This window comes from Diadema antillarum, unplaced genomic scaffold, assembly GCF_040938485.1.
Source record: "Diadema antillarum isolate AM-2024a unplaced genomic scaffold, OU_Dant_1.0 seq00000810_RagTag, whole genome shotgun sequence".
Classification (NCBI taxonomy): Eukaryota; Metazoa; Echinodermata; class Echinoidea; order Diadematoida; family Diadematidae; genus Diadema; species Diadema antillarum.
Window position 1 is genome coordinate 224804 of NW_027271690.1, and position 15403 is coordinate 240206.

Sequence of the window (15403 nt, forward strand, 5' to 3'; positions counted from 1 at the left end):
GTCTCTTTGTATTTCACTTTGAATCAAGATTATATGTGCCGGTCTAACAAATTTCCACAAATCATTATCCAAATATTAATATATCATGCTAACACATCACTTTCATAATCAACTTGATGATTGATTTATCAACGAATGAAACTAATTTGATACAAATATTGATTTGTACCATTTGTGATCAAGACTTTGAATATTTTCGACCACCTTGAGACTCAAAGAATTCATATATTCTTGATAAATCACTGATACTTCAGTAGATTTAAAGAGCTTAAAAGTGACTTATTTCCTCCGCCAAGGGAAGAGGTTATGTTTTCGTTACTGTTGGTTTGTTCGTTTGTTCGTTCGTTTGTTTGTCCGTGTGCAAAATAACTCAAAAAGTTGTTAACGGATTGGGATGAAACTTGCAGGAAAGGTTGAGAATGACATAAGTAACAAATTTATGAAGGATTTTTGATATTTTGGCAGGAGGGTCAATGAACTTGGGAGTTCAGGCTGCGCGTAATTGAGGTTTGCATGCACGCACTAAAGTGCGTGCTCTAGTCGCTGCTAGGGCAAGGCGCGCCGTGCAGCTGAGGGTTTATGACGTAACAAAGGCTTCAATATTGGGAAATCGGGCGACTTTCAGCACGCAATGCCATGGGTGGAAATCATGATATCTCTATGGAAGAACAAGATCAGTGGTGGAAATGAGCTGCATGCTTGGCGGAGGTCTGCGCTCTCAGAGTGCTTCTCTAGTTTCATTATGGTTTCGTTCACTGAAAACAGCAGCCTGATCGGCCACCGAAAGTTAACTTTTTTTTTGACATCTGGTGGAATGACATCAGTATTTAGGGTCCCCTGACCATTGCAAATGTCCAGTCCTGGTATAACTACTAACAACAAATAGCGATGTCCAGCCATGTGGTTCACTCACCTGTGATAGCCAAGTGGTCATCTGCTTGAAGGGCTCGATAACGGAGGTGTCATAAATCTTCTTGATGATGAGGACCGACAGGGGCGTGGATTTCCATACTAGGCGCTGACTGGACGGGTCGGTCACATGCCTGGCAGTTCAGTAAAAGTGGTAAATCGACTGTTTTACTATAACACTATAAAAGAGGGCATTTTCAGTGCAAGTTTTTTTTTGTTTTTTTGTTTTTGCTACTGACTAGACCAGGTAAAATGAATATCATGTGACTTTAATTCTGCAGAATGAAATATATAAAATACAAGTGTAGTAGTAAAAATAACAAACAAAACATTTGAGTGCTTTTATCTTAGCACAAGCTTCATGTTTTGCAAAAAAATGTTTACTTTTACAAAATTTGTAGTTCATGCATACCTCTTGAACCAAAATTTTTTCTGAGAACCGGTAACATTACCTGTGGCTTACCGAACACAGAAACAACTAATGCATGCTAAGTGCAGTCCTTGTATTGAAATGCAATGACTATGGTTAGGTGGAAGTAATAGGTTCTTGCTAAGTCTTCAGAAAAAAGAAAGTCACCAAAATATGAATAATACTCTTCTATAGTGAGATGCAGTGATTATGTTTAGGTGAATGTGATAGGTTGCTAAAAGTCCTTAAAGAAAAATGTCACCAAATATGAATATTACTCTTTGAGTGACTGGTCTACTGAAGGTACATGTTACAGAACCACACTCCCCTAGACTCCAAAATTATAAAAACTTAACTACTAAAACAAAAACATACCAAAAATAATGCCACATGTTTGCAGTTTGCATACATTCCACTGTTTTGGACAACAACTTTGATAATCTGCATTTACAATGAGCTGACTGATTTTTTTCCCTACCACACACAAGGGTTTGCTCACAAACAAGTAAACAACTCTCCACAAACTTAACCTAGGTTGGTTTTAGTGGTGTAAGTGTATAAGGTCTCCTGCACAGCTTTTGTTCCGCTCAAAATCCTGCAGGTTTACAATTCTAATGAGATTGTGTTTAAATCAGCATCAATATTCTTTTCATCAGAGGATATACCACCCTTTTTATCATGACTTCATAAAATAATGTCTAGTTTGGACAGAAAAAAAACCCCCAGATATAGGCAAAAAGACCCCCCCCCCCAAAAAAAAAAAAAAAAAAAAAAGAAGAAAAGTATTGACTACTTAACATTGAGGGTTTTATACACACAAAGGAAAGATCTTTTCTGATCTACTTGTTTAAATAATTCATGTCTAAAATGATGAGACTGTGTATCCCAATACCCTAAGCACATTTAAAAAAAAAAGTCTTTTGATATCGCACGATCTGATATTGCTGAGGAAGAATAAATTATACTTTCTTCATTTTTGGAACAAAAAGCAAAGTTTCATTATGTTTTTCAGGATGTTAAAAACAGCATCACACTAGGGGCAAACTTGACTTATTCATTTATCCACACATGGGTAAAGCCAGATAAGTCTTTTTTGAGAGAAAAAAAAAAAAAAACGTGACAAAATCAGATATTGACAAGCATACTTACATAATCTGAGAGACAGGCACCCGTTTCAGCATGGCCTTGGGCCCAAAGGAGGGGGATGGGACTGGCGCATTGATGGACCGTGTTCTCCTGTAAGCAGGAAGAAGAAAGAAGATCGAAAACAATTTATCATACAAGGAAAAAAAAGAAGTCAAAACCATTACATGACTGTAATCACATATGGCTATTGAAGTAGAAATATACATACATTTCAAAATTCGAGAATTGTATTTGCTCTGAAAGTGATGAATGATGGCCAGTTTTTGAGTTGTTGGAAACCTAACCTTCTCTACTTGGAAGTAGAAAAGTGCGCACCAATCCTGTTCCTTCAGATTCTAGGCACAGTGCACAATGCTCTTGTGACAAAAAACAATATTAGTGTGCATGAGTATGTGCATTCACATTAAAAGAAATATCATGACATCAAATGCCACAATAATAGACACTGCACCATTTTTTTTTTTTGTGTGTGTGTTTTGTGTTTGTGTTTGTGTGTGTGTGTGAGTAAATGCACAAGGGCCCAATTGCCGTACCAAAAGCAGGGCCCAATCGCCGTATTAAAAGCGGGGCCGGCCTGAGACTACCTCCAGGTGGTAGTCACGGGCATCCTTTTGTTGATGTAAATGCAAGCGTACTCGAATTACTTAGCAAAATCCACTTGGTGGTACTCTAGAGATCGCTGGAAGAAAAAAAAAATGTTGACATGTGTATGTAGAGTGCCACTATGACAAAAGTAGAGTGCCACTATGACAAAAAAAAAAAAAAAGATTGCCAAAGGTAACTTCACTGCCCTATGACAAAAGAAAAAAAAAATTTTGACATGTGTATGTAGAGGCGCGACTCGACAAGGCAGTGTAAATGCACAGAAATCCCAGGCTAAGTACCACAACGTAGCCAGGCCTTGGGCCCCACCAAAGTAAATGGGGTCTAGGTTAAGTTTGAATGAATTACTGAATGCAGATCCATTGAAAAGCCTGGTAAGAAAGGCTAAGTGCCTAGGCACCATAGAGATGTATACTAAGAACACTAGAGGGCGGACTCCGTAAAATCCCTGTGACCGATAGAAGGAGGCGTTCGCCATTTTAGTCCGGGCAAATTTCGACTAGCGACCGTACCGATAACGTGTAGCGCTAGCGGAGCATGCAGGGAGATCGACGACGGGATGCAACGGCAGTAGGCTAGCATCTATGCCAAGGTCTCCATTGGAGTTTGGAAATCGAAAAATGTTCTTAAATTCGCAAATTCTACTTAAAGTAGCATAGATCTATGTTGCAAAATGCCTGGTTCATGTGCTGCTTTTGGATGTAGAAACAGGAGAACAGAAGGGGAGCGGAGTCTCCTTTCACAAGTAACTAAAATTACATTTATAGTGTGTGTTAAACAGATTGATTCAATGCAAAAAAAAAAAAAGAAGGAAAAAGAAAAGAAAAGGTCTTGCAAAATTCGTCAGGGGCACTCCGCCCTCCCTCAGCTATTCTCGATCTATTGCTACTATAATATAGATAGCTAATACAGTACATAACTATATGCAGATATGCAAGGTCGGCGGAACGGGGGAGGGGGCATTTGCCCCATTTAAAAAAAGAAAAAACAAAAACAAAAACTCCCCTTTTTAAGTTAAAAAAGTGCTCATTTCTAAGTGCCCTATTTGGCCCTTGAGCCCCCCTCCCCCCCCCCAAAAAAAAAAAAATCGTTCCTCCACCCTTTGCTATACCAGCAGTTAATTTCACTAAGACAGTGTGAGAAAAGCTCAGAATATGTAATATATGCCTGGTTACAGGACATAATGCTCCGGCATTGATATCTTTCTGAAAATAGAATTACCATCATGGGTGTGATTGGGCTTTTGGTTCTTGTGAGAAAGGCAGGGTGAGGATTAGGATTAGGGTCACCGTGGGTGTTATGATTTGGGTTAGGGTTTATGTAAGCTTCAACATTAGCATTTCGAGCTTGAACATCAATATGTCATGGAACCAATATGCCTACACGTACTTATAAAAATGATTTATTTCATTTCCACCACCACCAGAAAAAAAAAAGAAATACAATGAAACACTCGTATACACAGATAGGACTATAGAATGTAGTCCCCTCATACAGAAAAAAAATATATAACTGCAAAAAAAAAAAATACAAAATACAAAAATTGACGCAGTATACTGTATCACAAGGGGCATCCGGCAGTCTAGAGACCAAGAGAACCCTTTGTATTGCATTGACCATGGTTGTGTTGGTCGGCTTGAAAGTATTACCTCGTTGAGAATAAAGTAATTTTTTTTTTTCATTTTCTTTACCACTCATAATAAGAGATTGCTAGCAACTTAAATTTTTGAGTTGTTTCCTTCTCTCATCTCCAACCCCCTCATCTTTTTGTGAAAGGCAATATGTGTTTGAGCGCTTGTTGTATACGTGTTCACGTGTCCACCACTACTGCGCTGCCCGGACGCGATGCTTGTTTTTTCCCGGACAAAGATGGCGCGCGGCCTCTTCATCTCGGCACACGAACACTGCGTATGCGCCACACGCAGTCCGCGCTCTAGTATATTATTAGTATACATCTCTATGCTAGGCACATAACAGGTTACAATACCTTTGTGAATTCCCACTGATATGTTTGGCATGTTTGTAAAGAACTATCAGTTGATCAACTGATGTTTTTTTCTCCCTTTCCTTTAATCAAAATGTACATCACTATAGCGTCTTTTACAGCGATGACAAAGGCCAAAGGTTACAAAAAATCATAAAAGCAAACAAATACACAAACAAACAGACTCACAAGCCGGAATTTAAATTTTCTGAATTTAGCAACTTGCAGTCAGAGCCCTCACCATCAAAAATTTGTATTGTATGTGACATTCATCCGTAACTGTGCACTACAACCCATTGTTACACACTAAAATGTAAATTCTTGAGTTTTCCTAGGTTATTGTATATTTTGCACACCGGTACTTCTGTTCTTTTCTTCCTCCATTTTTTTTTTTTTTTTTTTTTTTACAAGCAGACTGCCCAAGCAATTTTTCTGTTGAAAGTTAGTGGGGTACCTACATGGGTACATGTCTGCATGGGTAACAGCTTTAATAGCTAAAATACATGCATGTACTCTGCATGGCTGCTAACGCAAAAGAATATTACTGTTTAATATAAAAGAAATGATGGACAATATTCACCTTGGGTTGGAATAGCAATTCATGGGACATTTTCTATGCAGGTCAGCCATCCTTGCTACCTGTCCTTCTAACCCCCCCCCCCCCCCCCCATATTTTCTTCACACAAAGAAAAACAAAAAGATTGATCCACTATACACTACCATGATGTTCTAATATACAGTATGTGTGTATGTGTGTGTATTTATGTGTGCAAAGGGGAGGAGTATTTTTTTTTATTTATTCTATCTTTATTCAGTTCTTTGAATTTCGTTCTTATTTCACTTCTACCATGTGAAAAAAAAAAAGGCAGAGAAAGGAAATATTTTTTGTGTCAAAATTACATGAATATTTTGTTATAAACAGACAAAAGTTCCATTACGCATTGATAGCTGTAATTCATAAACTCTAAATACTTTTGCAAGGTGGTCCACAACTTGAAATTTGAGCATGTTGCAAGCTCTGAATGTGAGAATATTGCGGAAATTGTATGTGCATGAAATGCGCATCACGAGCGTGAAGCGTGCAATATTTCGTGACTTACTTCCCCTTGTGCTGCTTACATTCAATGATCTGTCTCATTTTTTTGCGCATAAATTCTCTACGTGTAATAATTGTAGTTTGATGTTACTCAAGATTTGCACATGTTTTTCACATGTTGATTACGTTTCATTTTGAGCATGTTGCTAATTTTCCAGGATGTTGCATAGCATGTTGCTGGCTTCTGAGGATGTTACACAAGAAATTGAGCATGTTGCAGAGACATGCTCAAACCTCTTGCAGACCACCCTGCCTCTGTAATTTACTATGCCTCAGATGGTACCCTTGAGAGTGGAAGGCATTAGAACTCAAAGTCCGCTCCTTGAAACTCGTCCAAGTCCAAGAATCCACATTTCTGCCAGTTTGTGGAACTGTTACGTTCCATATGGGAGAATGATAACGAAAACCCAACCCTTTCTCTCATTTGAATGCTTCGCTGATCATGTTTAATTGTTTGTTTCAGTTGCAAGAGGTCAGGGATGCTGTTGATTGCTAACTTCATAACAGATTCTTAAAATTGATGATGCAATTCAAAAGATTGACATGAATTCCTATTTTTCTTGCAATGTGATTTTTGGTAAATTCTCTATGCTTTTGCGTAGATTTGATGAATTTATACCCAGTTCTGTCTGATATTTCTCATTAACTATAGGATATGCAGGAAAACTATGATGTTCCAATTTAACAGTAGCATGATGATATTTTCTGCATTGAAATAGCCCCAGAACTTGATGGGTTCAGAAGTGCTCAGCATTCCAGAATGTTCCATGACACCACTGGATACCAGCACACATGATGCTACTCGTTGGGAGCAAGTAAAAATAAGGGTACCTTTCAGTGACTAGGATTGAACTTGAAAGCATTTTTACCTGACTATTAAACTACTACAGACCATTCCTGCAGAGACTACCAGTGACTTACCAGGGCAGAGCCCCCAGATGCTACTGGCAGATCAGTCTACACTCCAGAGTGACATCCATAATCAAAGATATTATATCTGATAGATTTATGATACCATTGCCAAAGTTTAATGGTCTAAAAAATTCTCAAATAAGTCTGACCTCACCAACACATTTTATTATAATTATATGTATTTACTTCGAGACCAGCATGAAAGAAATAGGGACTTTCAAATTTGCTGGTTACTATCAAATTCCAACTCAGTACAATTCATGACTGGAAAACAAATATGTAAGCGCGAATACCAACAAATGCCAACTTCAGGAATTCATTTCAAAGACACAGGAGTGTGTGGATACAAGGCTTGCCCATGTGAATCAATCCTCATTACTGCCCCTTTAGTTCTGCCCACTGGGGTACATTTGAAACCCATGACTAACGCAAGGCTACTAGAAAAGAAAGTCTGCAAGTTAGCGAATACCTTTTTGTATCCGTTGAAGTTTACATCGTGCACTCCATGGTAACTTTGACTCTAGCTGAAATTCTTCAGTTGTGTGTAGAGATCAGTGATAAAGTTTTACACGGTTCGTTACAGGGATTCTCCAAAGTATCGCCAGCCTCTGCACCCTGTGGTATCCCCACGATGGCATAATGCCTAATGATGAAGCACTCCTTTAGGACACTCCTTTGGGTCGATTTCAACGGTCCAAATGCTTTTCACAATAACGCTACACAGAGACCTTGAACAAGTCTTGGGAATACTTTGAGTAACATTCTTGGCATTTATACTTTAAATGGATAAACATACGTGACACTCAAAAGTTTGCTTTGAAGATATTGTCTTTGATTTAAGTAAACAAACTGTGTGTGTGTGCGTGGGGGGGGGGGGATATTGCTTGAGGCTGATAAAGAAAGATACACAAATGATGCCTGCACAATCCTGAATACAAGTCTACCAGCATTATTCCTACTCCTTACCCCTTTCCATACCTGTTTCTAAGCTCACAATAAACTTAACACACGACAAAACAGGGTCCATGAAACTATGGGTTAATGGGAAATTAAGAGGGTGGTCTAGGGTGGGGCCACACCCTTATGTCTTCTTTCTTTTACATTTCATTCTTAGCTTTTCTCCAAGATATCAAACCTTCTAACAGAAAAGATGCTGACATTTTCACCTGCAAGTCGAAAGTATAAAGAGAATGTGAAGGGGAGATTTTTTATACCACTGACATTTAATGATATATCGGAGTGTCATTTAATACATCATACTGCACTATTCTCATCTGTAGTGAGCTCTCACCACATAACCCATCCTCATCTTTACAACGAAAGGCAGGAGGACAAAATATGATGGGCAAATGGGGGGGGGGGGGGGGGTGAGATCAGCAGCAAAAGACTTCCATGTAACACCCTTCAGCCCAACTCATCTGCGCTGCCATCAGCCGCTAATGAGAATGAAAGTGAGAAGGAGAGATAGTTTCTGAGAGAGGGAGAGATGGTTTGTGAGAGATAGTTTGGGAGAGGGGGAGAGATAGTTTGTGAGAGATAGAGATGGTGTGTGAGAGATATACCCCTTTTATACTGGGCACGACTTTCAGCTCGCTTCTGAAGCGAGCTAACTTTAGATCGGGATAAGTCGTTTTATACTGCCATTCTCGACCACCCACGGTTACATGTACGCGCAAGACCGGACCTATCATCCCCCCCCCCCCCCCCCCCCCCCCATCAACCTGCTGTCCTTCCCACGAGAGCAAAAAATTCTGTGACACTTTATGCTTACTTACCAGTATGAGTTCACTTCCGTTGTTATATGTTACTCGCGAAATTCAACTAGTCATTGGCATATATAAGTATGTACTACTGTGCCAGTCTATTTTTTTTTCTCACGATTTAATCATGTCATTTACTAGTTCAAAGAGTTCATTGAGCGTTTTACTGAACAGCGAACAGTGACAGTGTAAAATACTATCAATATACCAATGCATGCGATGCTTAGTACACAGCACGCCGGTGGCAACAGTACAGCAGTATATTGGCAACCCGGAAACACCGTACATACTTTCCGGTCACGGGTCAGTGAATTTAGCCTGAACTAAACTCCTGTACGTTTTATACTGACGTTAGTTTGGACCTGAAGCAGACCTGATTCACCCCCCTACAGCAGTGGGCTAACTTTAGCTCAGGCTAACTATTTTTCAACCTTTCATACTGTGAGTTAGCTTGCTTCAGGTCCGCACCTGAAGCGAGCTAACGGCCAGTATAAAAGGGGTGTGAGAGAGGGAGAGAGAGAGAGGGGGGGGGGGGGGGGGGGGGGGGAGAAGAGAGGGAGATACAGACTGTAGAAGGATGGTGCTACCAATTTGCCAAGTAATTTGAGGGCGAGACAATCTGTCGTTGCCATATGCTCATCTGGAAGTGGCTGGGGAAAGATTGACGAGGCTGCGCGGATATATAATCCTGCCGAACAATACCTCAACACAGCTCTGCATTTTAATTTGTCCCCTATACAATAGATTTCATGCTGAATACTTGATGCAGCTCACGGGGTGGCCACTCTCTTTCTTTCTCTTTAACCCCTTGAGGACGAGTCCCGAGTGTAGTCAGGCAGGTGTCTATGGGAAATGCATGCATGTAGCAAAATCAGTCTGTCCTCAATGGTTTAATCAAACCTTATGCAACATGGATTCTCAACAATCATGCAAAGATGTCTATGCATTCTTTTACCAAAAGATTATGGCATCATATTGCAAAATGACATATCAAAACCCATTGAGGACAAGCTGATTTTGCTGAAACACACATTTCCCATAGAAACCTGCCCGTATGAATTCAGGACTAGTCTTTTATAATGGGTTAAACGAGTGTCACATCACAATTTCACTATCCTATTAATTCTGATCTCTTTCACTGCAATATCCCGGAAGCTGGGCACAATTAATTACTAGTACCACTTTCATGTGATTTTATAATGCTTTAATAGCAATCACATACACACAATCACACAATCACACAGACACACAAACAGACAGACAAATAGACAGACACACAGACACACACAGACACACACAAATGGACACTTGGACACGACACTATCACAACTACAAGGTTGTATGTACATCAGTGCACATGAATCAACAATGACTTCTGCTCTGAGGGTGCAATGTGAATAAATTCTTCTCTTCTCAACCAGCCTGGCAGGTTTGTAAAATAAGGCAAAACCTTGCTTGTAATTAATCAAAGCTGGTCTTGATGAGAAATTGGCTCTGTAAAATTTATAATTCTCTGTCCATAAAATATAAATGTCCATCCTACAGCAGTAGAAGTAGTTAAGTTTAACCCTACAGCTGGTGTATTCCTTCTTTTTTTAAATTGTTTCCTTACTTCCTTTTCCTCCACTCTTTTTACATCCATGACATATACACTGTATCTGTTACAAAAATTGTTCCATATCTACAGCAGACAAAGTGCCGTCATACAAACTGGTCATCGTCATTAAAGATTAATTTTCAATTAGGCCAAGAGGTGTGGAAAACTTCACGCAAATGCCTTCATAATGAGAGAAAAATCCATAACTCAAATAGCCGGGCACTATGTAGTTCAGTATAATGGGCTCATCAATAATTAAGGCTGATTAGATACCAAATCCCACTATGCATGACCAATAGCAGGGACATCTAATTATCTACTTTCACAACACAGACTTGTTGTGATCCTAATGAAAATCAAAGATTCATTATCTAGTTGCCTACACGCAATAAGCTTTCTGCTGTGTTTACTCAAATATGATAGCCTACTCTATGAACACAATAAATTCATCTACAAATATGTAACATGAGTGAAAACTCATAATACCTATACATACATCCACGATCATGCACCAGATTGCTGCAATAGAGATCAAGCTAAATTCTCATTGCCTACTTGGTGAATGAGTAAAGATGGAAGTGATCGTGAAAGCAAATTTTAGTTGCTGATCTATTAACTGTGACACATAATACCAATGTTTTACCCATTTGTAATCATAATGTAATGAAACATCTGATGCAGTAGACTATCAATGGGAAAATAAAAATCCATATATCTGCAGAAAAAAGTGAAATTTGAATATTTTCACTCAACCTTTGACCTTTGACCTCATGACTTGAAACTCTGACCAACGAATCTTATTGGGTAGTACATGTATACACCAAGTTTCAAAACAATATCTTCAGACATTGCATAGATATGGGGGAAATAGTAACATTTTGAACATCTGACCTTGATCTTTTGACCTTTGACCTTAAGCATGTGCACCCAAAAGTTGATAGGCACAACTTCATCCCTTCATACACAAACATGCCAAGTTTCATTAGGATACCTTAAAAGGTTTTTTAGTTGTAAAAACACTGTCCACAAAATTTGATTACGGACGGACGGAAGGACATACGGGCAGAAGGACGGACGGAAGGACGGACAACCCGAAAACATAATGCCTCCTCCACCACTTCGTGGCGGAGGGATAAAAATGCAAAAATTTGCCAATTTGGACACAAAAAAGTAGCCTTAACCCGAGGAGTTGTGTTGCCAATTCAAGATTCACTAAAAGTTAGCCACTAAGTGGCTCTTGATAATTCTGCAAATGAATTAGAACAGCGGTACAGGTATATGCGACTAAAATAGGGTTCTAATTATGAAAAGAAAACTTTAAATTTTTCCTTATGAGATAAGTAATGAATCATAAGAATTATTATGACAAAAATTTGCATCAAACCACAGATACCGGAAAGTGGTTTCTTGGTCTTGATAGGTTAACGTGTGTGTACCTACCAGTAGTCATCTGCCCACAGGCTGGACGGGGGACTCGATGGGGAGTCCTGGGGGACAGATATGCGCCTCTGATACCTTGACGTCAGCAGGTCATCCTCCCAGGGAGGGAACAAGGTATAATCTATCTTCAGCATGGCCACAAACTCTACTGGACACCCTTTTGTTATAAGCTAGCCTCTCAGTTTGACACTGTCACGCTCACAAGCTCCACAAGATAGTCCATGGTGGTGATGGTCAGTCTCTCCTGATTTCTGGTCCTCAACTTCAACTAGGAAGTTGATACTCCGGGTGTGCAACCCTGTTGGTGTGCTGTCCAAAATCAAGCAATGTCACTGTTCATTTGCACACCTTGTGCCGTCAAAACTCTTGTCCTACAGAGCCGACGATCGTGCTTAAGGTGCATTCGACAAATGCGGGGAAGCTGTACGAACTGCTGATAAGAGTTCAGACAATCTTGAAGACTATCACCCCTCAGGCTCGCGACTTGGAAAATGACAAAGCAGATTTTTTTTTTTTTTAAACAAGATGACTCTTCACTGCACCTTGCAATGCTTAGTTAAACAATGTTAAGCACATAATGCTTGAACACACAAAAACAGAGAGTATTGGAGAGCTAGAGAAAGACACGATCCAAAGTCATGGACAACAGGAGCGTTTGATAGCTGTGAAATTGGGTTCCATCTATCCAGGCATTCTGGCTGTGCACAGAAAAAAAAAACAACAACAAATGAAAAAAAGACCTGGTACATGTTGCGGTGTGCACCAAAATCTCTCTTTCCAACAATTCTCCAACCTCTAATTCCCAATCCATCAACACAGGAAATTAAAATGCAAAAGACCAGAATACTACTCCCAGTTGGAATACAGCATGTGTCTGCAGAATAACTACACGGTGGTAGAGGCGCCGGACTCATAATTCAGCCAATATTTTTTCTCCTATTGATTGGAGAAGTCCATCACACTGTCAAAATGAGGACGTCATAAAATGGGTTCGGCGGCGGACACGACGCAAATGACACTTCATGAACTCTGTACAGGTTTTTCAGAGTTCCTCCTGAAATGCTCGACAGCATGTAGACATCCAGACCGCCAGCAAGCCTTGGCTTAAAATCAAAACACGGAAAAACTCTAAACCTTCTGACAACTCTGCACTACTAAACTTCTCAGGCTGGAGATGAACTCTTTGTTTTTCATGCATATTAGTGACATCAAATGCCAAGACATACCCCAAGAAGACTGTAAGCAGACTGACAGAAGCACAAACGTAAAATATCCACATTATACACACAAACCACACACACACGTTATACACAATCATTATCATACACAGGAATTTGCTGTGTCAGATCGGAAAGGTTCATTGTGCGTGATCTGCTCATACAACACACATCAGATAAGGCTTTGCAACGAAAATCACATTGTGTCATCAAAAATTCCCACTCTTTACTCTGGAACTAGAGAATAGGTATTTTGTGACTGCAGAACAACCATCAAGAACGGCAATTTGTTGACCTTTTATTCAAAGAGGTTTCACCTTACCACCACTATAATACTAAATGAGGCATGACCAACAGGTTTTGATTAAAATATAGCTGCTGATTCCCTCACCCAGGAAAAAAGAATATTTCTGGCATAACATTAATTCCACATACCCGACTTGCTTGATAAAAGGAACAAAAATATTGGGGGACAATGAGTAGAAAATAAAGGAATAATTACGTCAATGTGTCAAGTTTGTTTTCCTCATTTTTAGGCTGACATTAATATACCATTTTCAGAAGAAAAGAAAACCTCATGCAAGCACTCACCCTTAGATGGATGTTCATGCAAAGTGCTAACGACAGATAATTCATTCTATATCATCTGTCATTTGGGACAATTAATGCAAGCATCTGTCCCATCACTGTACAATCTTTTGCAAAAAAAAAAAAAAAAAAAAAAAAAAAAATCATTTCTACACTGCATTAGCCACTTTAATAAAAACAAGGTCTATCAATTCTCTAAAGCTATCAAGCTGTTTATCAAAAACAAAATACACGCATACTTTATCACATTAACAACAAAAAAAGATTGGTCTCATACAAATTTCTGCGAGAGATTCAAGGTAAGAACTGGCGTGCAGTAACCAATAGTCTCATCTGTTAAAAGTAACTTTTGCATTCAAATGAATGTAGTTTAGGCCACAAGACTAAGAGATACATATAGGTTGTGTGCCTATGTACTTCCTCTCTCCCTCTGCCCCCTCCCCCCCCCCCCCCCCCCCCCCCCGCCCACCCCACTGTGAGCCAACTCCTTGTAACTACAGTCATTTCATCCCATTCATGCCAATACACCTTCAACACACACACAAACACATACCTGCATTGTCTGTTGAACCAAAGAATGAGGAAATAGAGGATTCAACACCATGGACTGAAGAACATCGTAAGCCACACGATAACCCCCCCCCCCCCTTCCTAATACATATTTGCCAAGCATTACAAGGAAGAGGTAACCAAATTTAGCTATGAAGAAGATGACTGGGTTTTCTCATTCTGCAAATTCATTGTCAGAGCAAACACGGATACATTACTGCTGCAATAAAGCAAGGAATATTAATACACAATGTTATCACTACTTACCAAGCCATCGATACAAAGATATTACCCATGACGATCAAATTTCCTGTTTGATGCTCCCATAAAAAAATGCAATACTCCACAAAAGTATTGCAGGTGACATAAAAGACGATATTCAAATTCTCCTGATGGTCTTCAATCCAAAAAGGGAATATCAAATCATGTCTTTTACAACTACTGTTGTTAGACAATCGGCGAAAACTAGAGTTGGCACAAATTCTGCTTGGTTTTGTAGTCCACAGATTTGCTGATTACAAGGATGCAAAAAATGTAAGCAAGTGATGAGCAGCTCTGAAATGTTGATAAGCACAGAACCTCCTCTTCATACAAGTGGAGCAATATTTACTCTTTCAATGATTAAAAGTCAAAAGAGTTGGGATGGAGGGTGGAAAAGAGGTGTCGTAAGGAAAACTTTGCTCAATTTCTCAATTTCCTGTAAAAACTGGAAGGATTACGACAGTTATGAAGCAACATTTAAAAGTATCGACTATATGTACTAGCTTCAGTCATTTACCATCAAATTTCTGTCAATGAAGAGAAGTTGAGGACATTCTATATCAGTCATATTGATCGGCTTCCCTATCAAAATCACTTTAATACACTTCTGTTTTGTACACTGCGATTTTTGAGTACTCAAAAGAGCAACATTATAATGGATCCCACTGTAACTCTACAGATAGTTTTCTATCATGAACTATTATTGATAATCACAACAAACAACTGAGTTTGGATGATGCTTTGGTATGATGAAAATTTGCACAAAATCTCAATGGAGGCAGACATACAAAATCCAAACGGATGTGATAAGTATTATGTAAAACAACAAAAATGTTTTTTTTTAAACGCTTTATATGATGTACCTTTCACACTAAGGCATAAACATGCTACTTGAAGCTAAATACTGATTTATTTATTTTTTAATTCGTAAT

The 15403-nt window shown here is 39.2% G+C and overlaps 1 protein-coding gene across 3 annotated transcripts in view; it reads right to left on the reverse strand.

The window, feature by feature from the left end:
- Nucleotides 1-15403, reverse strand: part of LOC139739646 (NAD kinase-like) — an 81812-nt gene that overhangs the window by 18383 nt on the left and 48026 nt on the right. For all 3 annotated transcript variants that reach the window (XM_071650256.1, XM_071650255.1, XM_071650257.1), the window contains exons 2-3: nt 2468-2554; nt 914-1043 (exon numbers count right to left, since the gene is read on the reverse strand). In XM_071650256.1, the coding sequence (XP_071506357.1) occupies nt 914-1043; nt 2468-2554 (217 nt within the window). The remainder of the gene's footprint in view (nt 1-913; nt 1044-2467; nt 2555-15403) is intronic.